The 27,854-nt window shown below is 36.7% G+C and overlaps 1 protein-coding gene across 2 annotated transcripts in view; it reads right to left on the bottom strand.

Annotated features, from left to right (window-relative positions):
- Positions 1–27,854, bottom strand: part of IBTK (inhibitor of Bruton tyrosine kinase) — a 59,328-nt gene that overhangs the window by 15,910 nt on the left and 15,564 nt on the right. The window contains exons 6-25 of one of the 2 annotated variants that reach the window (XM_075414458.1): positions 27,038–27,208; positions 25,749–25,866; positions 23,792–23,972; positions 22,465–22,588; positions 19,911–20,088; positions 18,232–18,409; positions 17,044–17,640; positions 15,663–15,749; positions 15,142–15,224; positions 15,009–15,046; positions 13,132–13,228; positions 12,643–12,744; positions 11,555–11,672; positions 9,961–10,021; positions 9,113–9,240; positions 7,225–7,337; positions 6,444–6,592; positions 5,589–5,752; positions 3,694–3,786; positions 2,376–2,534 (exon numbers count right to left, since the gene is read on the bottom strand). In XM_075414458.1, coding sequence (XP_075270573.1) covers positions 2,376–2,534; positions 3,694–3,786; positions 5,589–5,752; positions 6,444–6,592; positions 7,225–7,337; positions 9,113–9,240; positions 9,961–10,021; positions 11,555–11,672; positions 12,643–12,744; positions 13,132–13,228; positions 15,009–15,046; positions 15,142–15,224; positions 15,663–15,749; positions 17,044–17,640; positions 18,232–18,409; positions 19,911–20,088; positions 22,465–22,588; positions 23,792–23,972; positions 25,749–25,866; positions 27,038–27,208 — 2,939 coding nt within the window. The remainder of the gene's footprint in view (positions 1–2,375; positions 2,535–3,693; positions 3,787–5,588; positions 5,753–6,443; positions 6,593–7,224; positions 7,338–9,112; positions 9,241–9,960; positions 10,022–11,554; positions 11,673–12,642; positions 12,745–13,131; positions 13,229–15,008; positions 15,047–15,141; positions 15,225–15,662; positions 15,750–17,043; positions 17,641–18,231; positions 18,410–19,910; positions 20,089–22,464; positions 22,589–23,791; positions 23,973–25,748; positions 25,867–27,037; positions 27,209–27,854) is intronic. The other variant, XM_075414459.1, reaches the window with a different exon arrangement.

Here is a 27,854-nt window from a genome sequence, read left to right as displayed (position 1 = left end):
ATAGTTCAGGGGTCCGGTAGAGTCTGAATCCTTAGGTGCAAAGAAACTCATTCTATTTCCTCTTTAACAAAAAATTGTGGGCTTTGCCCAATGTTATATCAGAGTAACTTTGGGGGGCTGAGGGATTAAATGAGACTAAATTTTGGCATTAGGTGTACATGGTTGAAAACAAATTGAGAAGACAAAGTCCTGTTTGTGTAAATCAAAACAAAAGAATTCAGCTTTTCCTAGATTCACTTGAAATATTGTGTGCTGGGTATTTTCAAAACTAGGTCATCTTAGGCAGTTCATTTTTGTAAATAACTACTGTAGTAGCATATGTTTATCGCTTGTAAGCTGGACACTAGAAATACATGGCATATAACTATTTTTGTTTAGTTATCATCAACCCATGATATACAGATGCCTACAGAGAAGATTTCTTGTCCCTACTTTCACTGACCCCTGGAGGAATCCCAGCCATTGCTGTCAGAATCACTACATGAAGGACACATCATGCTACACCACCTTGAATTCACCAAACAGCTGCCCTTTTCAGATCAGACTGACATGATCCTCGACAGGCCCTGGAAAATACTAAAGCCCTTTAACCATAAGGCTGAATGTACTGCATGGTGTCCACTAAAGAAGCAGAACTTGTTCTGGTGTCACACCTGGAAGCAGAACACCATTTTAGAATCAACTATCTGATTTATAATGCATGGTTCTGGGATGATTACAACATACTCTCACAGTCTTTCCCATATGTTACTGATAAATATTTTGAATGCCAGCTCTATTTTACCATTGTTATGTTCTGGGATATTACTGTTACTACTATGGTCTTAAAATAAGACAATAGCAAACCAACAGACCTATGCAGAATCTCAAATAAATTTAATGGCACTTCAAACTCAAGGTGCTGATCACGATAGCATCCATTCAGAACAGAAAGATGAGGTAACATGTACATGAAATGGAGCACAGAAGCAAGCAGTTCTAGGTGTTACCCTAAACCTTCTGACACGGAATGCCTCTCAGGAAGCAACTACTGCCAGGAATCAGCCCACCTTTTCCTCAGCCAGCTAATGATGGAATTCTTTTTTCCTCTCCATACACTCATTAAATAGCTAACAGGCTACATGTCTGTGTTAAATTTACAGGAGCATAGCAGAAAGGCAAAGATTCCAGCAGATGCTTACTACTTCTACTTCTGAAAAGCGCAAACAACTCATACAATGATCAAAGGAAAGAGAGCCTAAAGACACAAGAGGGAGATGGCTCTAATTATGGAAAATAAACCTATTCTTTGAAAGACTCCTATTTTACTTTGAAATCTATCCAATACAAAAGGAAGACTACTACAATAGCATTTAAAACAGCTAAACTGTCTAAAAAAGACTTCATTTAAAATACAGTGACTGTGGTGGGTATGCAGCAAGCTTTGTTCTCACTGAGGCACAAAGAGATAAGCTCTAGAGAGAGGACTGACCCACAATTCTAGGGTACCAGTACAGAATTGAGCTGTGATAAAAGTCTAGACCTTCTTGAAGAGGGAAAGGGGAAGAGCTGCCCAACATTTACCTTAAATTAAGAGCATGCATATAGCTATTTATTCTGTAGTAATTAAACACATTAAATTTACATAGCTGGCAACTTTTACAGTTATGCTCTTATACTTTCATCCAATACCAACTGCAAACGTGAAGAACAAAGCATGAATCAGGCTAGTGCACCTCATTACATTCATCGTTGTAAACCTAGTTCATTTAACAGATGATAACCCATTTTTCCATTTGATACAGCCATATTAACTTGAGCATTTACATGGTGTATAATCAGCATTAAAAGTCATTTTGATCCCATAATGCATCCTTTCACCATAAGAACTCTTGGCAGCATCCGTCACTCCCTCCAGGTCCTAGCCACCTACGTAACTTTGTTATCTGTAATTTCAGTCTACTTTTGCTCTGCTCCAAAGTAATTCTAGCCCTTTCTAGCCCATTTTTCTTCATGTTTTTGACAGAGAACCAACAGCTATGGTTTTCAATAACCTCTTCTTGACTAAGTTTCAGATCTTGTGCTGAACCTTCTTTTTCTACACTTCACTTTGATACCATCTGCAAATACCACATGACACACAGGCAAGGACCAGATGGGATGCAGTCTTCTGACTCACTATAGCAAAATTTCAAAGAACTGTTAAACTGCAACCACTGCATTTCTGCCCCCTTTGAATTCCTAGATTACTAACAAATGTAGATACAAATAGGTTAATTCTCGTCTTTTTGATGAACAGAACCTAGGCCACTTTTATTTAAGAAACTGCTTTTAAGAGACTATTCAATGTAAAAACCCTTCAGAGAAAAAGAAGTGATACCTGATTTATCACATACCATGCATTCCCTAGTTTTGCAACTTTTGTAGGTGGCACTGGTGTGGTTATTAGTGTAGTAGGCTCTGTGCTGCTAGTTACTGATCCATTATCTTTTGCTGCCAGGGCAATCATTTTCCTTTGCTTCTGAGAAAGCTTGATTCCATGAGACACCATTTTGCTGTGAATTGATATTGCAAAAAGAGAAAATGTAAGATCAGTGTTCTTTGAGATGACTGGCCTTTAACCTTGCAAATTAAACTGAGAAATATTTCTTTCCTAGACCAAAACATTTTGTCTGAAGTGCCAAAGGGGGGGTGGGGGGTGAGGAGGGGTTGGATGGCTGGGGAGCAAAAGGAGGATCAGTGAATATCAAGGGTGACAGAAATACATCATAAAACTATTGTTCACACAGATGTCTACAAATTAAAATATGCAGAGTAGGAATCCAGTCTCCAAAAGAAATGGACTACCACCTGATAAAGACTACTTTCTAATTCTGTGACTTCTTAGAGACTGTCAGAAGCGTAGCTCCCTTAAACAAAAAATATTCATGCATAAGAAATGTACACAACAGAATACAGCCATTTTCTTATATTCATAATAATTTGTTTTCTAAGTTATTTGGATTCTTCAATCTTGGCTGTTTTTTTCACAACATCTACCTACCTAGCAACTCTTTACTAGGCTCCAGGACTACCGTCCCAGCTCTCCTTTACAAGAATGGTACACTTCAAACTTCATGAAAGTCACCTCCAATTCTCTTCCATATGTCGCCAGTTAAGAAACCCTAGGTTTAATCCACTGCCTCCTGAAATGTACATTTATCTCCCTGTGCCTTTGGGATGCTCCTCCGAGCAAGAATCACTCTTGCTCCCTTCTGAGAAAGAACTGTCAATATCAAACCACGGATGCTGGGGGAGGTCAGAGAACGCAAGACAAGAAACATGCTTCAGGATCAAGCACAGTACTGGTCCACAAGTAATTTCCACAGTGCTAGGGACAAGAATTAATTCTTGTTGGTTGGAAATACGAAAGCTCAGCAGAGAAGGCCACTGATTTAAGATACTAGTTTACTAGCTCTTTCTTTCATATTTCAATAGCTAGGACATGCTTTTGCAGTAGTTGACCAAACAAGACTACAGTAAAATAAAGGGATAAATTCTGTATGCTCACAAAAAAACACCACAATTAACTGAAGTAAGCAAAGCCATTCAAAAACAAATAGGACAACTTTTCTCCTGCCTGTTTTAAATTCTGAACTGTCTGAACCACAAAGTAAATTTGTAATAGCCTGGTCTATCATGCTTTTCTTTTATAGATTTTGGTTTTTTACCAACCCTGAATTTGCCTTTGGCATGGTTCCACATTTCTGCATACTTTCTTCAATTTCCATGATGGTTCTTAGATCCATAGCAGGAGGGCTGGCCGGGCTAAACGAGAAATAAAAAGTTACCTTACAAGGCACTCATTTTTACTTACATTCCACAGTTCCAGCCTTCACTGAAATCCTCTAAATCATATATAAAATTGGTAACCGGATGTATAATTTTTGTCTGTTGCCATAATTATGGCAAACCTCAAATAGAATGTTTCTGACAACACTTTTATAAATACATACATATTTAAGAGCACACTATAAAAATACTTTCAAGACTTATTATACTATGAAACCAAAAGATGTGCACTATGATTACTTTAAAAAAATTAGACACCTAAATCCAGAATACTTATTTAGTAGCCAACTGCTCATGCTAAGTATTAGATATGCATTGCTCGCAGCTCTTTCATGAAGGTTGAATCAGATTTTTCTTCGAAGAACAGAATTAAAATTATTTCCCATGGCACACAGAACACTCTTTGCAAAGTTAGAGCTCTGTACAAACACCCCTAACATTCTCAAACTTTAGGAATCAGTTTCTTTTTTCACAAATGACCTAATTTTAAACTTCTGCAGAAATTAATATTAATTAAATCCAGACATTTCCAAGCTTTACATAAAACTATAAATTAAAACCTGTGTACTTAAAGGCATTTGTAAACTAAGCTGTGTTACAACTAGAGTCAAGGATAAGCTTTGAAACGAACTATAAGCAGCACTTCCTCTATCTCTCCCTACATATATCTAACTGCCATAGACTAACTAGTGAATTAACCACTGGGAAGCCACACCGAACCCTGTTGTCACTGCTCCTCCACAGTAGTTCATCCAAATACACTAGAGTATTAATCCTTCAAACACTCTACACAACAGTGCTGCCTGCTTTTTCTTGACATTGTGCCAGCAATACTAGAAAAAGTGAAGAAAGAATACAAGGGAAATCCATAAAGGCACAGTGACATTACAACAAAGTCCTGTGGTTTTATTTGTTCCCTTTCCATGCAATCCTCTAAAAAATGTTTGAAAATAACTCTCAGATAGCAGATGAAGGTGAAGCTTCTTCCAGTCAGTCCAGAGACCAAAGAGTTGGTTGTGGGATGTGTTACCCTCTCTGCATAGGCTAGGCTTGCACAAATACATAGCAAGACAAAACACAGATTCCTAACTGACCCTGATCACCAAACAACACACTTCAGAGCTGCAACTTCTAATTTCTACAGCTGTATCACCTGTATTAACAAAGCCCATCAGCCACAAACCAACAGAGCCTGGGAAAGCTGTGGGAAATTATCACTGTATGATTCCCACAATCCTTAAACTCTTCTCTATTCAACCTGTATTGACAATTGTCAGAGACAGGACACCAGGCAAGGCAGAACTTCAGTCTATCACAGTACTGCTCCTTCTTCACATGCAGATACTGCTACAGAGATAAAAACAGTATTAAAATTTTTATTACTGTTTCAGTTAAACCCGTGGCATTGATTTTCACAGACCGTTTAAGTCTAAAGGTATGCCTTAAAAATGTCAAAGTACAAAGATGCTGCTAATGGCTTCAAGCACAGTCTGATGCTACAAAAAAAAATGCCAAGCATTTCACAAAGTGTTAACCAAGCAGGCCTTCTAGAAGAAGACATTAGAAGTCCAGACTGGTAGCACTTAAAAAAAAAAAAACAGTATCTAGCAATCGCTTTTCTCAAAGAATAATTAAAAAATGTACCAGTTTTACTAAACTACCAAAATCTTTAATTCACAAGAGCTAGCTTTCAAGGCTGAACAGAATACTACTAGTATTCACTACCAAGTGTGGAACAGTGATTGTAAGCTAGGTAGGCACCACAACTATTATTCCACCTGAAACTGGTTGCTACCCAGTTGGGAGAGCTTGAGGAGTTGTTTTTGGCACTGGGAATTGACTGTGGAACAGACTGTGTCAATGCTGATGATCCCCTGTATGACTTCATCTCCTTGTCAGGTTGAGAGAGTTTCATACCCTGACCGCATGCTTTGTCCTTCATCTGAAAAAAAAAAAAAAAGACAGAAAAATGTTGAATAAATATTTTCACATTTTTTCATTTAGGAAAAAAAAGAGTGATGCTACAAACAACTTGAATGACATGTGTAAGTGAAAAGATTTTAAAGGACACCCCAAAAATAGCAATAACATAGTGAACCCCTGATCAGTCTGCTATTTCCATGCATCTTGATAGTGGAAAATTCACTCGGAGATGTTAACTTCCAAAGCTTTAACACTTAACACAGACATAATTCTCTCAAACTTCTTTCTCTTTGCCAGTTATGCCTCAGTTATCCTGGACCACACTTCTGTCCAACTACAGTAGTCAAAGAACAGCAGGATTTTCCTGGAGTGTTTTAGCTCCTGTTTTTGGTTTTTTTGGCTTCTGAATTTCAGATTTTCTTTGTATTTTAAGTGAAGCAGACTTTACATAATTGCTGTTTGGGTTTGAAATTTTCTGAACACTACAGCATATAAAAAAATCTTATTACCGTGTCACATGAATAACTTAACCCAAGAATATTCAATAAGGAATACTCATTTTTATTTGTTTTATCAGACAAACACTAAGTACTTAAAGTTGTCCGTTTTAAGGACAACAGCTTCTCAGAAACAATCTAAAATACAAACTCTGCTTTTGATGGACTAGATAAACACAAACAAAAAAATTGCTAGGAACAAAGAAATCCAACCTCAGTCCTCTCTGGATGAAATCCTTTTGTGAAGTCAGGGGATTGCAAGTCTCTGGGGCTACCCACTCCTGCATAACTACCTTCAGAGTCAGATGTTAAGAGGTCTGGAAGTGATTCTACAGAGTTAGTTTTACCCAGTTTTACTGAGCCTAAGAAACAGGAAAAGAGAGTAGAACTATTAAATCTTGAGAGTCAGACTAAACAATGCTTAAAAAACCCAACAGTTATTCAGGCCATATGATGATTACAAAATAACCAGCAGTTTACCTAGTCCCGTATACTAAACTGTAATAAGTATAAGCAAGTTTAAGAATATCTTAAATATTTATTCAGCATAAGATTATTCCCATTTTTCTTTCTCTGTCTCACCATATACAGCTTTAGGAAGTTACACCGACACTTTTCAATTGAAAATGAAAGCTTCTACCATCTTTTCAATAAACAGTGGCTAACTTATTTTTTTATGTTCCAGAAACCACCCCCACACACACGTTAGCAGAAATGTTCCACTTACTAAAAACCACATGGGAAAGTGTCTATTAGCTTAATTTGATAAAATACAGGCTTTTACAGAATCTGAACTTTGGGCACAAGCTTAATAATATAAATACCCTTTCAAATAAAACTTAAACTTAAGAATTCACTTTTCAAATTCAGCTATGGTGATCACTAGAAAAGAAATAATCTCTGCAAGATTTCCTTACTGAAGTCTTGAAATCACCTTGCATGGCATATTAAACTTCATGTTCTGTTTTTATACCTGAAACTCTTTCCCACTGACCTGTAGAGGCTGGACTCTGAATAATATCTGATAGATTATACCCTCCAGAGCTGTCAGACCGTTTTCGTGGCTTCTTTTTTGCCTTAGTCTTCGCTCTCTTGAAAATGGCGTCCCTATTAATAACAAACACAAAAAAAAAAACAAGAAGATGGATTAAAGATATTTAAGCCTCAGAACTATCAGTGTCCATGCCAAGTTTTTCAGTCAGCAGCAGCGTTTATACTTCAAGCAGTAACACCTGGTCCCACTGCTGTCACTAGCTGCTTGGTCCTGCCCTGTTGATGCACTAGCACAACTATTTAGTGAACGATTAGGGGGGGGTTCGGGGGGTGTGAATCCAGGAAGAAGAGAAAAAATTCTTTCCAATCTAGATATAGTACACTGCACAAAGACTTCTGCCAAGACAGTGGAAGATGCAGCAACTGCATAGGCTGGCACTGCCACCTAGGTCAGATTAAACCTGCTACACATCGCAGTAACCGACATAAAGAAAACTACATCCAAGTATCCTCTTGCTTCTCTCTTCATTTCTCCCAAATTAGTGACATTCAACAAACTCCACAGCTGGTCTCATTTTTCCCCAATACAAATATTGCCACCAAGATAATACCACTTCTACATTAAAGCAGGTGTATGGTCATGTTACCAAAATGTCACCTGTTCCTATATATATTAGGAAAAGTGGATTCAAATGAAAGGCTTCTTTGATTTTAACACAACTACTAGAAATTCAGAATTATGTAAGTCACAGCTACAGTAACCCTATTTCAAAAAGCTTCTTTGAGAAGCTTTTTGTGGAACAACTATTTATGTACTTATTCATTACTGCATCAATACTGTAACCTTACAATGTTCAGGGTTTTATTTTTCATCCTTCGACTTCCCTATTCACTAAAGGCTATCGTCCCACTTTTAAAGACACTGAAAGGCTTGAAGTCTAATACAAAATAGCATCTCAGTTCACTCGATCTACTAGTCCTTACCTGTACTAATTCATTTAGCATTACTTTTCTTGACACAAGTGGTCAGAACAGCACACAACACCAAAGGTGAGGTGTCATCTGCACAGTGACATCATATTACACTATTCAGAAGCATGGTACCAAGTCATCCTATCAAATTAATTTTTCATAGTTGTGATGTCATACTAAATTTCACCAGCTCAAAAACCGTACCAAAAAAACAGCTGTAATTTTATTATTTGCTCATCAGAGAAAAACAGCATATTAAGTTAGTCTGATAAGACTTTACACATCCTGTTGCTCTCAACTCTGCATGTTCGGAACAAATGTTCAAAGACAGAATACCAGAATTCCACAAAACCACCAAGACCAAACTACCTGATCCACAGCAGTTTGGATCACACTTTCTAATAAGTCAAACTCAGGTTGCTTCTTGTTACTCTACAGCCAGACAGTAGCCACTTTAAACTGAGAGATTAAAAACTCATGCTACAAAATATCCTATTTCGCATGACAACTCCGTTAGTATAGAGAAATGTATATTATCGTAATTTTCCAGGCTGATCTACAGTACATTAAAGTCTGGGTTTTTTTCTCTTTTGATTTATCCTAATTCAATGAAGTTCAATGGACTCCACAGTTGGTCTCATACATATACAGGTACTCTCATCACATGCACAACCCTCAAACTGTGAATGCTTGTTTAGCTACCTTTATTCACATGTTAAACTGAAAAAAAAAGAGCTCCACTGCAGTTCTGTATCATTTAAAAATACTTAAGGGAACTGAGAAAAGCCCCTGAAATCTCAATTTCTTCTATTTCTTAATATTTGATTTCTGAACCCGAAGGGAGTCGGCACCATCCAAAGGGGGATAAATACCATATACAGCTCATCTAGTTAAAAACATTGATGAAAAATACTCACTGAGAATTTTGTTCTGTATTCATTTCTTCCTTTAAAAACACAAAGTTCTCTCCATCTTCAGGCTCAAAAGAACTTATGTCAGGTCCATCTGGATACGGAGTAATTACTCTCCTGACCATAGCCGGAATCTGTAGTTGTAAAAGGCGCTACACTAAGTTTCTCTTCAGTTGTAGGCTAACAAATATACCCTCTCTTGTAAAACCACCAAAACCGACTGTCATCCAATAATTACTTATTTAACCAGCTTATAAACCTGTTACATCTTTAAGCAAAACAGAAGGAGAATTATTTTAAGTGACAGACTCAGAATGCTTTTATTTCAGCTGCCTATAACTCCTGACACAAAAATGCTTTAAGGTTTTCCAAACATTCATCTTTGACGAGTGTAGAGGTAAAGAATACTGGATCGTAATGTGGCTTGGTTTTCCCTTTTGCATTAAAGTTCAACTTTCACATTATTCTTCTTACTGCTTTTGAGATCTATATGATCATCCTGAACTTTACACTGCAGAAGCCTAATTTGCTTTCTTCTTCCTTCTAAGTCACAGATGCTCTTTTCCATAGGTTTTGCCTATGTTTTTTCATGCAACAATTGTTAATTGCAGAACATTAATACTTTTAATGTGTATAATTCATTAATTTAAAGGACAATACTATTGCAGTAGTGGCTAGTGAATACTGAAATAGAAGCTCCATGACAGTGATAACAGCAGCAGCTAACCTTAGCTATTGAATCAGATGTTCCACATTCAGCTTGTCATCCACAGACTCTGCAGGTATACACTTATTACTACTCATCCTTTCACATTTTAAACCTTATCAGCTTACCCTCAAGTTGTACAGCTTACCATTTTCCTGTAATAAGCAGAAAGATCCTTTACAGCTTCATCACTTAAGACATCCAGAGTCCTAAAAAAAAAAGAAAAAAAAAAAATCTTACCAGCCTTAAAAAAAAAAAAATTCACATCAATGAAAAATTGAAATGAACATTTTAGATGAATCTCACCTACAGGCATTATTACCTATTCATGGTGGTCACAGAGTCAGAAGGAAGAAAATGAACACAAAACAAACTAGCCAATGCCCTTCTTCTAAGGCAGGATTAAACCCACAACCTTTCCAGATAGTCTATCTTTACTTAAAGCCACAGCCAATATACACTTACATAGTGAACCTACCATGAACTAGTCATTACCTATTTCTGCATACTTTCAAGTCTTCCTGACACGTATCTAACACTCCAAGTCTATGCAAATTCTTCTATAAAACTCAGTCACAACATCCCTTGACAATTATGCCAAAAAGTAATACTACAGCAACAAACTTCACTCAAACAGAACCGTGGGCAGTTCTCCTTGCACAAAGCTGTCATGACTACGTTCTGTCTCAGGTGTCTCAGATTAAAAATCTTGCTACCCAGTAATGACCTTTTCAGGTTTTCACCAAAACACAGATACAGTCTCAATTGCAGTAAGAACGCTGCATGTCCTTTCCAGGGTTAAGATGAAACAAATTTGAATTCAGAATTATACTTAAGACAATGTTATTAGATTTTTACTCTTCTCTCCAAAATCAAAGGTTAAACTGTTTATACTTCCTAAAGATGTGAAGAGGAAAATTGCTAATACGAATGAATTCCTGTATCTGTGATACACGCAGAGCAGCTATGTGACATAGCAATGAAGTGCTGGTATTCTGAACTGGTTCAGATCTCTAGAAACTTTTATAGGTAAAAGGAAGCATGACAAATAGGCTAAGAGTGCACAGAGTGGACCAATACTAGAGATGGGTTTTTTTTTTTGTTCGGTGGGTTTTTTTGGGTGCAGTAACATGAAGCCCTGTCCAAAAGCATCAAGAGAAGGAAGGCCAGAACACACCTTCAACTTCTTAGAACCCTAGCTGAATCATTGTGGAAAGCAAAGGTAATTAATTAATTTGTTCAGTCCTCCCTGCAGACAGTTAAAGCAAAGAGACTACCAGAAGGCAGGCCCACCCACTTTGGAAAATGCATCAGCTATAATAAATCTACTTAAAATAAATTCAATTTGCATAGTAACTATCATGTTAAAAAAAAAAAAAAAGAAAAACGAAAAACAAACAAAAAAACCACAGCAGTGTTATGCATCTTCAGAAACTATTAAAAAAAACTGTAACAAGATTACATCTAATGTCAAAGCCCACTGAATTCAAGAGAGAGTTTTCCCCTTAATTCACGCTCTTCATGCCAGATCGTAACATAAGGTTTTGTACTACAGAACTGGTACAGATACTTAACTAGTTTCTCTCTCCATGTCTGGCAAAAATGAGCCTCCCTTTAATTGAAGCAGCATGCAGTTGCATTTTAACATTTAACTCCTCCTATTTGTCCTTCCAACCCTTTCACCTTTTTGGGATGTTTGAATTTAACAGCTAGTATGTGAACATATATGCATTCCTGCTTACCTTGCTTCAAGCAAAGCTGCCATATTGAGTCCTATGAACTGCAAGCAGGAGAGTTTTAACTGTTCAGCATTATATGTTGCTGAGAACTCCAACAGCTCAGCAGCATTCTTTAAAGTAACTGCAAGGAAGAAACACAGCAAACTAAACTGGATAATGTGCTGCTACGTCATGCAGCATTTTAAGACTTACTGCACAGCACAATCCAGTTACTTATCATATACTTCTCCATTCCTAGAAAAAATGCTAATACTCAAACAGCCATAAACCACAGCAAGTTCCACATAACTTTGTAGCAGCTTGAATGCAATGGCTGCTTCACAGAAAGGCACTACCTACAAACATATCAGTTGCAATATATTGAAACTCAGAAGTCGAAAACAAAGGGGAAAAAGAAAGTTAAAAAATGCAAGTTTCATATACAGCATAAACAGTTCTTAAAGCTCCAAACATCCCTTTAGCAGGGAGAAAGAGAAAAAAAAAGGAGGGGGGGGGTGGGGGGGAGGTGAAGGAGTAGGAGGCAGGGGAGAGAGAACAATGGAAGTCACTAGGAAACGCCAAGCAAAAATTACATGCTGACTTCTCTTATGAAGCTAAGCAACAACACTTAGTGTTTTCTAGAAAAGACAGATCTTCATAGCCATATGGAAACAGCACTGTGTCAAACAAACAACAGAACAACTAGCAGAACTAAATACAAGGACATACACAGAAACATAGAATTCACTTTATAATGTTTTAAAGACAAGAAGTTTTAATGAAATAAAGGTTTTTTAAAAGTTTGATTTATTTGTCATAGTGGTTTTGGGGTGGGTATTTTTTTCTTTTTGAATTTTTTTTTACTTTTTTTTCTTTTATTAAAGAGCACAAGATGAAGACAATGATGCATAAGCAATGGAAGATTATACTAACCTAGAACATCACCCAGACTAAAGAAGCAACTGTTAACAGCTACGCAATGAATAGCAAAAGGGAATCAGAACAAAGGAATACAAGCAGATAATTCTGTGCTGAAATACACAAGAACATTAACATCTAAAAAAGCATTTTTTTATCCTCTAATCCTTTATAATACAAGTGGAAGAACTCACGTTTTTCTGCAATGGCCACTTCACAGATTTCTTTGAGTCTGGATATAAGAAGTTGGTCTGCTACCACAAGAACATTACACATGAATTCCACATTTTGAGAATCTGAAAAACAAAGCATCACGTAAACACTGTGGGCAAGTCAAAAGCAACTAGAACACCTACAGCTTCAATAAGATTTTACTGAAGGACAAACGTAATGACTGCAAATATTGATGGGATTGTCACAGCATGAGGAATATCTTAGAAGAGCACAAACAGTCACTTTTTTTGAGGCAAGAGAAGGAGGGAAAAGGAAAACTGCAGTTTGACAAACTAAAGGTACAAAAAGGTCTGGGGTACAGTTATCACCTCAAAATCTAAAGCAAGAGCCACAAAAATTTGTATTTTCTACATAAAACTTCAATGCAAGCATATTAAGTATTGAATTTCTGTTTTAAAGATACAAAAAAAGCAGCAGCTACAGCTGAGTTGAAAACGTATTAATGGCACCTTTTATCGCAAGAGCTTCATCTGTATACAGGTAATCTACAATTATCTGTAGTATGTCAGAATGGATTGGCATTTCCAGAGCTGAACAACAGGAAGCCTAAAAAGCAAAAAGGATTTAAAAAAAAAAAAGGCAAAACAAAACAAAACAAAAAAAACAAACACAAAAAGAGTAAAAGAAGCTGACTACTTGGAATAAAATACAAAATTACGAGAGCAATTATATTTAGCAAGTGACTCAGACTGAGGGTCACATTTTCAAAGTCAAACAATTATTTAGGCATTTGCACAAAATCTGTTCAAGTTCTTCAATTAAGAACTGACTGTAGCAGAGCAATTAAAATCTGCCCAAACTTCGGAATCAATATCCATGAAAAAGCTGAGCGCTTCAGCAGTTTGAGCATCTTCTCTTAACAATGCTCCTTGATTATATTACTTTACCCACAATTGTTTAAAGAGGAGAACTACAGGAATCCCCTATGCAAACACTGCGCTGCTTTCCTTTCAAGGTAAAATATCTAGTGAAATCACAAGCTCCCATGCAAGAATAAAAGGAAAGCAGCCATTACTGTTAATCCCTCAGAAAACAAGGCCCTCAGCCAACCCTTCATTTGAAGAACCTTCTTAACCATTAAAGCAAAGCTTTTGTATGAGCAAATATTAGCCATTAAACCATGTATGAGTCACCATCCAAGTTTATGCAACATCACTGCTTAACAACTTTCGTTTATTTCAGGTGGTACTGAAGTACATTTTTATACTGAAAGATTTCTTTTGCTTTAGAACATGCTACTGGTACTGACATACTTCCCACCTGAAGTTTAAAAACCTCTTACAGACATTTTTATACAACATCTAGAGCACCTGATTCACAAAATATTTACTTATTAATTTAGTATGATTTAGATTTACTTATGAAATAATAGATAGCTTACAAACTACATACAACTGACAAAAATCAACGCTACAAATGGACATTCAACACTTAAAATTATATATCAATCACTTGTCTCGCAGTGTTTCGGATATGTTTCCTCAGGGATGACTGAGGAAAAGGCAGCACAGTAGAGTTCTGTTACACAGCAGCAGAGAACTGCCAGTACTTTGCCAGGTTCTTAGATTTACATATTGCCAAAAAGCTATGAAAGTTGAGAAAGTTCTTGCACACTGCTTCAGCTTTCAGTCTTTGAAAAATGCTTCTCCATTTACACCTTTCCCATCTTTCAACAAGCACTATCAATAGTATTCAGATACTTAAAAAGAGGCTTTTAGTGAAATTAGTGTCCAGGAACAACCAGGGCATCGACACACAGCTAACAAATAGGAACCAAGGCAAAAAACAGGTCTACACCTTTTGAAGCAACAGCTGGTGACTGAGTAGTTACTGATATTTCATTAACAGTAGAAGTCAGCTAGAGATTCTATACATCGATTCCTGATTCTGCTGTATCTTTCACTTAGTATATACAAAAAGCTATTCCATACTGCATGCTATTTAAATTGCAAGACCTTTTACAGAAAGAAAACAAAAAAATCATCCAAAGGAGCAGCCCATAAGAGTATCCCAGCAGCTTTTATAAATCCCTGAACTAGCTCAAAATAAACCTCTAAAACAAAAGTAATACTTTGATTTCCTTTGATATACATTACTACATTTATCACTCTCCTTTAATACACAATCTCAATAGTACAAATATAGAGTAACCAAAAATGTGGTTTAGGGTTGTGTTTTGTTTTTTTTTTTACTGCAAACAGGATCCAACAATCCAGCCTTTCCTTTTCCCCAGTATTTAGAATACGTTCTTCCAGGAAAAACTGAAAAGCTGTCACTTATTTGATGCAACAAAACATACCACCACACATGTTTATGGCAAGCTTACCTCAATCCATGAGCTGCTTAACATGCTGTGAAAATAATCTGTAAAGAAAGGCATTTCAGTTCAAGATGCAATAAAATTTCAGTTAAAGACAATATGACTTACATGAAACATATATTAAAATACAAATACATACCAAGTCTTGCACAAAGTACACACTTGTGACATGGGAATTCCTTTCCATCTAAAGATTTCAGGGTCACATCGCAGAGGTATGAACTAAAAGATATTTAATAGTATCAGAACTGTGACTATTCTGAAGAGCTACAAGTTGTAAACTCTACAAAAAAATGCTTACTTTAGCAAGTTTGGATTTATCATTTAAAATAAACCACACCTGAACTTTAAGAAGATCACATAAAATGAACCTAAAAGTACAGGCACAATAGTTTCAAGAGAAATTTTTTGTCCAAAGCTGAGCTCTCAAAATTCCATCTGAATATTTCCTTCAAAACACAGTCAATTACTGTTTCAAAACCCCTATGACCAACTAAATTAATTGTGGCTAATTTTAGTCAATCTTAAATGGTCTATGTTCAGTTGGTTATTTTTTTTACACTAGTAGCTACTATAAGCTTTCACCATGCATTTTGAGAGTGAAGTAATCCAAATTCTGTGAAACAGCTACTTTTATACAATGCAGTTTTTACTACTTACCATTTCTTCTGATTTAACTTTGGCTTGTTCCCATTCTTCTTGTTGACAACATTAATTTTTCCATTTTCTAACTTTACTCCATCCAACCTGCAAATCATTAGTAATACAATTAGCATACAGTTCAAACCATTAAGAAAAGTTTCACAAAGTAACAGAACTTCAGTGGGCTCATATTGCGAATATGAAAAAGGATTAAAATCATTCATCACAGAAAATTAGAAAGAGCTAGTTTTTACTTTAAAGTCTTCACTGCTGATGTAAAACAACTGACATTCTTTCCACATCTTAGCTATCTTCTTTATTATCTTAGATGAAAGCTATACTGCTATAGTTACGGCTGAAGTCCAACATCACGGGGGTCAAAAATCTAGGAGTCACATATACTGCTACCAGTCAGTTATCTGAGCAAAGATAGCGGTTTGGAAGAGCTGTATGTCTTGCCACAGGCTTCTTTAGCACCCTAATTCATCAAGGAGGCTTGTGAATGGCATGGTAAAGGCACAGGAGTGCTGCTCGTGGATCACAAAGCAATACAGTTTCAAAGGGAAAGTGATTAACATGGAAATTTTACTTGGGAACTCAGTTTTAGCAGCAGCTTCACGTCTGCTGGTTAATTTTAGTGTTTGCAAAAGATATAGTGAAAAAAAAAAACAACCCTGAAAAAGCTCATTCCCTCCTTTGAAATAAAAAGGCAAATGCAGAAAAAAAAAAACCCAAAACAATCTGAGTAATATAGTTTTACAGAAACATTGGGTCTCAGTTCCATTAGTTTCATCACGTAACACTAAAAAGGCATTTAAACAAGATATTTGTTTTGTGTTGTTTTACGCTAAATATGGTCATGGACCACAGCATAGAAATACACCATCCAAAACTAAATTAGATCAGCTGTCTCCAAGAAAACAAGTATCAAAGTTTTATCACAGTCATTCTGGAAAGTCAGATGATTTGCATCAGATGTCAAGTTTCAGAGAGCTCATGCCTTAAAAGATACACAGGACAGATGTTTTAAATACAAATGTCCGAGAGGTTCTAGCACACAATAAGGGCCAAGAGCACATTTCCATCATACAGAAGCCTATTGAAAAACGATGCTTTAATTACAAAATCAAGCTACGAAAGTCTGCTTTTGACATTATTAAAAAGATCATACATGTTTCTCTTAGCGAAGAGCATCAGAACAAATTGATGTTGCTTTAAAGAGATAACATGGTGTGCGCTGTAAACTTTTATACTTACAAACAATAAAACAAACAAAAAAAGGCAAAATTATTAACCCCAACTAGCCTTGTACTTCAATAACAACCAGAGTTATATCAGCTTATACAAAAACACTCTGTGAAGAGCTTACCAGAATATAAATGCATTTCCTGTCACCTACCTTCCACTTAAATTGCTGAGTCCAAACTTCTTTGAAGCACTTTGCAACATTGTTATGAGGTTAGCTTCATCACCAACAACTTTGGCTTTTTTAGATTTGCTCTTCTGTTTTTCATTTATAACTTGCACTTGATTATTTCTATAAATCTCAAATGCAGATTTTCCATTAATATTTTCATCAAAACTCATTTTGCTGAGGTTAGAAATTAAAGTATCTTGATATTCTTCTGATTTTCCTTTATGCAGGATTTTTGGTTTATAACCATGAGTCAAAAGATCACAAGTATCAGTATATATGAACTGCAGAAGGTATGCAAAGAGATCTGGATGAACTTTCTCTATTACATAAAGATCACATCCAACAGCATCTTCATCTTTACGGTAGACGTCTGGAGTGTCTAGCTGGTTGTCACTGCAAACAAACAGCTTCTTGAAGAAGTCAGAGCGTGCAGCCAAGATGTATTTGTGCACAGGGTAAGTTCTTGTGCCAATCTGAAAAGTCACATCATGGATGTTGTCCATTTCATCTGTTTCATCTAACAGTTTGCCAAAATCCTCTCCAAAACTTGATAATGACACACTTGGAATTTCATAGAGACTAGAACAAAATGAAATCCATCAAGAAACCCACTATTTACAAGTTCCATAACATTTTACACTGTATGTTTAGTGAAGAGGGTGAGGTTGTTTCCATTTGGTTGGTTTGGGGTTTTTTCTCACATTGCTGGACTACTCAACATTTCTTGTCCTATTCTTTATAAAAAAGAACTAATAATATGGTGTTTAGGCAATTAAACCACATATGTAAGATTTGTCTAGCTTCAGAATATCAAATATAGTTTTTTGTCTTTATAATGTAGCCAGTAAATATGTATTATCAGAACATATCTTATTTTCATCTCTTTTTTCCAACAAGAAAACACAGAAACGTTTGTTGTATTTCATATTACAAGCCAAAGCAATAAGAAAAAATAGCTAATATTTACTTATTTAACAGATATATTGGAAACTATCATGAGAGTGCAAGGAACCTGGGTCACTATTCTACTTATTCATTTTACTTTAACCGTTTCTTCCAAACAAAGCTCCACTTTTCACTTTTATTTAAAAGCTGGTTATTAGTGATTACCAAAGAGTACAAAAATTTTACAAAAAAGAGAAAAAAATACAGTTGTCATTTTAAACATACCTTGTTTTAGGATCTGACTGTAAAACAGCAAAATTGCAACCATTAGGATCGGTGGCAATGCTAACAGCTCGGTGGACAAAAGTAAGCTTCTGAAGTCGAATTCTTTCATACACACTGTTTGTATCATGTTCACAAGACACATCACATGAAGAACTCTGCAGGGTCGATACAAGTTCTGCTTAAGAAAAAAAAAAGAAAACTGAAAAAAAACACAGAAAGGTCCAGCTAATTAAAATGCAACTGATATAACAAAAAGGCAAGACTTATGACTTCCATAAGTCCACTGATAAAAGTCACTGCATAAGGTTTAATGTCAGCTCACTTTACAGAAATGCAGGAAGACGTTTTAAGAATAAGACTTTACATTACATATAGGAGAGCTTTTATCCAGCTGCTTGTGGAATTGTTTTGCCACTTGTTCATACAAGGGGGAACACTCCATTTTAACATTTAATGCAGTCTCTTGTGGAAAGAAACAAGCTGTGCATCAGTGTACAGCAGTTTTACTGTCATATCAGTTACAGCAGATAATACAATTGCCTTCAGATTTCATATTATATCTGTTTAAATTATACCCAAACTAACAAAATACTGTTGAAAAAATGTGATATTCTCTAAATACTGCACTGTTTTTCAAGAACTGAATAACTGAATACATGCACACCATTCCGCACATTTATTAAAACCTTTGAGAACAACAGAAGCTCTCATTCATTACTGATCAGTGAAGAATATCAACTAGACATTCAACTAGTCAACAGGTCTGCATTCTGAAGTTTCCTTGAAGATACTAAAACTACAAAAAGAACCGTAATAAGCACAAAGAAGAGAGTGCCTACAGACACATACCAGCACCAGGACAAACAGAGCAAAAAGGAGTTGCATTTGGTGCCTCTGTAATGAGGGAACTACTATGCGGTGTATAGAATAAAAGAAAGTAGCAACAGAGTAAAACTACTACGTAACTCTGGATTGCAGCAAAAATCTTTCCTCTGTTGCTCAAAAGAATGCAAAAATGGACTGATAAAACTACAGACAGAATCTTGGTATCAAAGGAAGTAGAACTTCAACATAAAGCTATAAAGTTCAAATACATCCCAGGCTGGAAGTAAATCCATTTCTATCCATAGAGTTTTAAGACCCCTATGTGAACATAGCTGACAGTTTCAATTAAAATCTTGTTCTGTAGTAGATAGGTATTTTCCTTGCAGAAAAACAATCCATCAGGGCCTACTCTCAACAGTATGAGCCAAGTTTATAAGGCAGAAATTGCTCTGGACCCTGTATTATGCCTACATAAGGGTCTGGGAAACATGCTAAGGTTTCACAGATTTAGCAGTGCAGGCGAGTGCGTGCTCCTTCTTTTGTTCAATGCCAGTCTCTTAGGATCGGTCATCTAATATATGACGAGACCACTACACTGGACCCTTGGGCTACTATTACTCTTCAGAAGTATTCTTCTTCCTGGAAATCTCCACCTGAAGGTTAACTGAAGGCTGCAAAGTAAGTAAATCTTAGTATTACTGAGGGAAGAAAATGGTAGTGGTCAATGCTACCAACTGTCAGCCACAGAGGAAAGAACGAACTCACCACATAACACTGTTAGAGACTGTAAAGATGCACTTAAACTTTAATTTTGATTTGAAGTACTTAAAAACCATTAAGAAATCGCAGCTAACCTTTCTTTTCTGAGATTTTTATCCCTTCTTGCAGCCACTTCCCTGTAAAGGCTTCACCATCCTGTGTGACAAACATTATTTCGTTCCTATTTAAAGCAACATCGGACATGAAGACTTGCCGGCCATACACCCAACGACACTGCTTCATGGAGTTGTTAGATGATTTCCAGCAAAACACCTATAATAGCATTTTTTCAGAGAAAGGGGAAATCCTCATATCACATAAAAGCAGTTGCATATTACACACTACTTTCTTAAGAACGAGAACATGCCATCTCAAAGTTTCATACAAAAGGAGAAAGACATTCTTCAAAATTATATCCTGAAGTGTTATGAGCATCTCTTACAAAGAATCCACGAGTAAAATAGGGAAAATCTATTACGATATCCAGATCCATTTGCCCACGAAGGCCATTTGAAAAGCTTCTCTGGATATTCAAATCTCTTCACAGCGGTCATCTATAGGACAGTTTTTACTGACATTTCAACAAGGACAGTAAAAGGTGTCGTCAAGTCAAGAAACAGGTTTCATCTATCTCTTAATTTACAGATTTGTCCAACTGGTTTGCTTATAAATCAGTCAAAATTCAAAGCTAGCACACAAAAATTTAAACCATTTCCCGTTAACTGTTTGACAAAAATCTCAAGTTTCTCTGTACCAGTCAAGGTTTCGGAATGGAACTCATGACCGAACACAAACTTCAAAACATTTAACAGAAATGTGAAGAACTGCATGCACAGCAGGACCTCAACGAGGTATACTGTAGATATCTGAAAGAGTATGAAGCAACAATCCCACGCAAGGTAAAGCCCAGATGCGGCATTAGTGGTGCTAAAGTCGGGCTTTCATCTTCTCCCATTGAATGACATGCACAGGTCTGTTAACACCTATACAAGGAGGGGACAAAAGTATTTGAGCAACCTATTTCCCTTCCTCTGTCTCAAGCCCTACAGAATCACAGAAGGGTTGAGGTTGGAAGGGACCTTTTAAGGTTACCTAGCCCAAGCCCCTGCTCAAGCAGAGCCAGTTGCCCAGGACTATGTCCAGATAGCTTCTGAATAACTCCCAGGATGGCCACTCCACTCCCAGGATGGCCACTCCACTCCCAGGATGGCCACTCCACTCCCAGGATGGCCACTCCACTCCCAGGATGGCCACTCCACTCCCAGGATGGCCACTCCACAGCCTCCCTGGGCAACATGTGCCAGTGCTCAACCATTCTGACAGTGAAAAAGTGTTTCCTGACATCCAGACAGAGCCTCCTCTATTTCGTTTTGTGCCCATAGCCTCTGGTTCTGTCACTGGGCACCACTGAAAAAAGCCTGGCTCAATCTTCTTTATATCTTCCCTTCAAGTATGTATATACATTGGTAAGATCCCCCTGAGCCTTCTCTTTTCTAGGCTAAACAGTACTGTCTGAAAGACAGTTACAATCAAGCCAGACCAGGAAGCACCAATTTAGGAAACAAGTATTAAAATCCCATCCCTCTCCTTACTCAATAATCTGTAATGCCCCAAAGCACTAAAGATCCCAGCCTTTGCCAGTATTCAGCATGGAAAGACACACAATGTAGGTTGACATAGTTCCACTGATGTAGAAAGACAAAGTAGCTTCTTACTGCTAAAGCAGCATCCCAAAGATGCTAAAGGGGCACTACCAATACTACAGATGCCAGAGGCTAAACCTCACATGAACAAATACTGAACTGGAAGTTTATAATCTCCGAGACAACTAATGACCTAATAAACAGATAAGATCACCCCAAAACATAATTCAGTCAAATGCAAGGAAAGAAAAAGGAAATACCCACACTGCTCCCTATTTTGATATACAAGCTCATTTTTTAACATTCTTTAGGAAGGCAGCATTTCCGTAACAAAAAACTTTTTGCAAACACCACTAGATGGCACTTAAGCTTAAGTATCTCCCATTGAGCAGATCTAGAAAAGGCTGGGGTTTTGGAGAGTCCCATAAACTGTTACACTATGAAAGAACGAGGGAAGGAAACAATTCAGTTCACCATAGCATTCCAGTTCTTAGTCAACACAGTGTCTACATTAAACTGTAAATACTAAGCCATTCAGCAGGTTTAGCTGCAACTTTTCAACAACAAAAGGGACATCTCATCTACAGAACAGCTGCAAAGGCTCTAAAACATCAAGTTCAGAGTCTACTTCGGAGACTATTTCTGGAGGTCATAAAAGTGACCGGGTATGTGGAGTGAGAGCAGAGACAGGGGAAAAAAAACAACAAAAACAAAACACAGACTGTGTATGCTATATAACCACTTCTGTCTGTAAAAGTAAAGAAGTTTACACCTTCATGGAAAAGCCATTAGATGTTCACAGAGTTAAAAATAAACTACTGTACATTACTTTGGTAGTCTTCCCATTACCCTTTTAAATAAATAAATAAAAATCATTAGCTACTCTACAGAAATTAATTGGGTATTTTCTACGCATGATTTTGTCTTGTCAACTTCTTCTGTCTAAAGTATGATTCATCAGTATGCAGCTTTCTGTATAATTATGATTTCGAGGGACACAACTTACTCTTCCAGCTTCATCCAGCGCTAGGATGCAAATCTTCTGACCCCCATTTTCTTTAAGATGCTGGGTATTTACCTTATATTCCAAATATCCCCCATTAACAAGAACTTTTTTAAGGTTCAGCTGTCTGAAAGAACACAAAAAGTTGAATCAGTATTTCTTCATTGTGTACTGATGTTACTTCTATGACAGAGTTACCTTTTTCATTTAGAGAAGCAGTAAAAAAAATACAGTTGAGGTAATGGTACTGAAGAATTACTTCAGTTTAGTTTCTTGCCACTGGTATTACCAATGTAACTGCTAATAAAATACTATTAGCAGATGGCAATTTTTTCTTTGCTTTTAAGTAAGTCACATCATATCAACAGGTTCTTAACAAAGTTCTGTAAGTGAAAAACCAGTATATGCTTTAACTTTGGTCTTCAGCATTACAAAAATTACAGTGGTAAATTTAATTTAGTTATTTGTATTAAAAGACCTATCTTATCCCAGTAGGCTGTTTCTCAGCTTTTTGGTGGGTTTTGTTTTTCACCTGATCAAAACCACGCAAGCTCTCTCTTTTCAGTTTCTTAGCATAACAGCAAAATACATAGCATTAAGTTTCTCCAATTGCCTGCACCTTCACTTACAACCACGAAGAAAATGAAGTATAAAATAATCATTAAGCTATAACATGTCAATAAATACTGCTAGAATGTGAAGTGAAGCTGAAAAGCTAACTAGGAGTTAGCTGGGCAAAAATGCTAATTACCTCTTGTAATCTGTTATTGCAAACTAAGAGAATGGGATCATATAATTTCCTAAGTTTATGAGTCATGGGCCAAGTTTCTTCAACAGATTTTACATCCAGGTTTTAGCATATGGGCCAGATGATGTCACAAGGTCCTCCTTGCAGCCGAAATTACCCTTTATAGTATACTACATCCACTAATTCAAAATCATAACAACAAAACTAAACAGAATAGCAGATCTTCAATGCCTCTACCAAGAAGCATATACACAAATTCAGGCTAACAGATGAACAAAAAAATATCATCTTCAATATTTTTAAGCCTATGGCACAAACCACTTACTTTTAGTATGTTTTTTTCAAATATCTTTGGTAACATTAAGTGGCACCTTAGCCTCATCTAGTAACAAAAAAACCCAACCAGACAAAAAATGATAGCTGCAGTTTATATGAAAGAACTTCAAATGAAGAAAACTCGGGAAAGACACTGTATTATTTCTACATTATGCACAAAAATATTTTAAAAAGCTTGGATGTATAAGACTGCAGTGAAATTTTCACCTATTCTTCTTTATTACAAATTAGAAAAGTAACACATACTTTGAAGCCATCTTTTTGCACTGATAGTCTGCAAGTAAATAAATATCTCCTCTTTCAGTAACGCATACTGTAGCACCATCGCTTGCAGAGACCAAGGACACAGAGATATCTTTATGGTGTAGAGCAGAAACTTGGCGAGGTGCAGTTACACATTTTTCTCCATTAGGATCCAGCAGATAACCTAGAAAATACAACACACCCCAAAAACATTATTTGCCATTCCACACATTGTGCATTTGGAGGATACTCTGCTACACTACTTTGAAGAACCTTTAAATTCTAAAAGATTTTTCAGGTAGTCAGACAATTCATCTTCAAAATAATTAGACAGATAGGAGATCCACCACACATACTTGTTAGTTCATCACAAACACCAGAAAATGTTCAAGATTTGCTACACAAAAAATGAATGCAGGCATATCCTACAGGGAGAGCTATTTAATGTGGTTAGACTCTGCAGTGGTATCGTCTATGATTCCAAAGACAGAACATTTACTTGATCAATCAAGACACTAAAAATACTATTACACCAGCATAACCTAAAGATTATTTCAGTCGTTGGGAGATACCAAACAAGCTTGTCATACAAATTACAGTAAGTGCATGCAAGCATGAAGGCAGGCAGTTACATGAAACAGACAAGGTTGGAGCTGTAACATTAAGGTCTCTGAAAACATATTAAAAAAAACAAACAGCAAAAACACAGGCCACTACTGCTCTGCTCCATCAAGAAACCTAACACAAAGAATCTTGTACATAACATAAACCTGCTCTGCATGCACTTACGTCTGCACCACAGAGTGGATCAGGGTACAAATATCCAGGAACAAGCAGCAGAGCTACTTCTCAAGCTGGACGCAGCCCTGTCATAGGACAGTGTACTGCTATGCCCAAACATCTTAAAGAGGCAATGTTTATTACCACAGGTCTGTCACAGTGCCCAGCTGACACAACTGTACTACTTAAAATCCAGTTACTGTCTCCATATGGTACTGCACTGGGCCATGTGCATACCAGAATAATCTCAACAACACAAGCAACCACAAAGACACTTATTTGATGGGTGCATATTAAAAAACCAAAAACAAACAAAAAATATTAATTACTAAGATACTCCTCTGACAAAGACAAGTTTTTTTCCACCTACCTTTGCAATCTTAAATAGGAACACAAAAAAGTGTCTGAACCTGATGTCAGAACCGATGCAGATTAACTGTACGTATGAGAGCTAGCTAACAGTTTTGTTTGCACACAGATACAGAAATGCAAATCCAAACCAATATTGCAACACCTGCTTATTAAAAAAGACAAAAGCAATTAAAATATCCCATTCATACAACAAATCAAGAAATTCAGTAGTTGGTAATACATTTTTATTAGGTTTTTTATTGACTTCAAAATAATACTGAGTTAAATGAAGATTCTGGTAATTGCGTTGTTGAAAAAAATCTACATATGGGCAAGCCTTTTAGTTTAAAAAGTTAGCATGGAAAAAGCTATCAGCAGCATGTTTTACAGTGTGTGGTGAAAGGAGGACATGGGCAGGAGAGCTGAATGCTAGTTTGTAATTTCTTAAGGGCAGTACCAGCCAGACTGCTGGAAAACGACAAGTATGCCTTGGAGTAATTTGCAACACAAACAGCAACATTCTGCTTTCTACAAGTCTCCAGCAGCAGGACCACACATGATACATCAAGGCAAAAGAATTGTAAAGAGTTCAAATAACAGAGCTAAGTCTGACTAGCTCCCATGATCTCAAAATGTAAAAGCGGCTGTCAGTAATGAAAAATACTCTTCAAAAGAAGTGTGAAGGGATGATATCATCAGACTGGGAGAGGGGAGGGGAAGAGCGAGAAAGCTTTAACCAGACTTCTGCTGCAAGAAGCAGAAGACAGTTTTAGTATAAATAATATCTTTTTAACGTCTGGGTTTTACTTTTAGAATGCTTCTACCTTACCTAGTTGGCCGCCATTCAGCCCCATGGTATACACTGCTTCCTTAGTCCATAGTACTGTATGGAATCTGCCTGCAGCCACTCCAATCACCATTCTACCTTTCAGGTTTTTTGCCTGAACCTAAGCACAAATCCAAAGTACATCTTAATATTAAGCAGCAACAGGTGAATTTCACATATACAAACTTCCGACAACATTTAACTCCTACAGTCATTACAAATGAAGCATTGGTATCACTCCACATACAGTCTAGTAAGTCAGCATTATTTCAGAAGTTTGTAAAGTGGCTCACTATTGCACTAGTGACAAAAAGAAGTAAACTTTTTGCATTATCTAATCAGAACTAGAATCAAATCTCCTTAGGCTGTCTTCATATGTAAGATGTGGAACAAGACTGCACAGGACACGTATAAGACAGCCAAAGGAGACCTGGTGTCAGCTAGAAAGCTTCAGCTTGTAAGTCCTAATGCCCTAGGCCACAGTCCAGAACCCTATACTGTTAATTCTATACTTCAAACTTCATTTGATTTTCCAGATCAAGATGATCACGATCAAAGCAAATACTATGGATATGCAGCTATCATCACACTACTGAAGAGCATCCCAGTGTACTCCAAAAGACTACCCTGTTGCACTTGGGACAATTACTCTTTACTACTTTTATGACACTGGTAGAGCAATGCTGTTCTACTCCAGATGAAGCTTCCTTTCAATAAAAGGTAATGTAACCCTTATTTACATAAAAAAGAAGAAAAAACCAAAAAACAACACATTAGAAAAAGTTAGGGATTGAGCATAGAAACATCTTCAAGTTCCTGATGCCCATATCGTCTCTTCCCCACGGCCATTCTTCCCAAAGCATTATGACTCCAGAATCAACAATGCTTCCAACAAAGGACACAACCATACAACCCTGAGATCCACCAGCCAGTGATTCAAAAGGAGGAAGGAGCATGAATCTCACATACTACGTACTTATTACTTTTACATCATTTCAGCTACAGAACAATTCGGGGAAGAAACGCATTTTGGCAATTGTACCTTGCGTCATTCTTAGCGCTACAAACTTCAGTACAGTTCAGGTTACAAACTAAGACATTTATCAGGACACAGTTAAGTATTTAAGACTGAGATGTATGATAACACAGAATCAAGATTTTATCTGAACTCACGCTCGACTTCACTATCCTGAAAAAGTTTAAAAGTTATTTCCACAATCTTCACATTTTACTTCCTGTGAAAAAAAAACAAACAAGCAAACAACTAAACTTTGACTGATGTTATTTTTTACCTGTCTAGGAACACTGCAGTTAGCAGGAGGAGGAAGAATACCCAATTGATGGAAAGTATTTAAACCAAATGTGTAAACATATCCATCTTCTGTTAGAACAACAGTATGGTCCTTAGCTGCAGCTATCTGGGTGCACTGATGGCCAGCTAAGCCTTCCACGAGTCTTGGAACCTGAACAAGAAAAAAAATATTGATACAAAAATATACTGGTTTGGTATTAACCAGTGGCCATCTATGAAACTAAAGTTACACCAACAGAAAGTCATGACCAAATACTGACCTACACATGAAAATGCATTTAAACATACAATACACTTACTAACATCATTACCACACCCATGCAATAAGATGAACTACTTTCATTTGAAATTCATTTGTCCTTTGCTATCAGGGGAGATGATTTTTAAACTACCTTCTATGAAACTGGGTTGGAAACTATATCTTCAGGACAGCTGGAAAAATATTAACTATTACCTCTTTTGGTTTTCTTTTTAAATTACCATGAGCGATAGAAGATTTCTCCCTCCAAACCACCGGATAATCCTGAGAAAATTCCACAGAATAATGAAGCAGTTCTATATCTTTGACTCTTCAGGCACTCTAATGTGAGCTTTCCTTTATTCAACTGGGTAACATCCCAATTTCAAAACAGCAATTTGGAAAAAAATCTAGTTTCACAGAATTGCATTTTTTAAAAACAAGATCAAGAATTGAGCTCCAGTCTTCACTATAACACCCAGCAATATAGTATCAAGTTCCACCAGATACTTGATATTAGAAATTTAAAAAAATTATTACGCTGCAAACTAAATGCACA

Source organism: Opisthocomus hoazin, chromosome 2 (assembly GCF_030867145.1).
Source record: "Opisthocomus hoazin isolate bOpiHoa1 chromosome 2, bOpiHoa1.hap1, whole genome shotgun sequence".
Classification (NCBI taxonomy): Eukaryota; Metazoa; Chordata; class Aves; order Opisthocomiformes; family Opisthocomidae; genus Opisthocomus; species Opisthocomus hoazin.
Note: the sequence above shows the minus strand (reverse complement) of the source record. Positions and strands in the feature narration are given on the sequence as shown.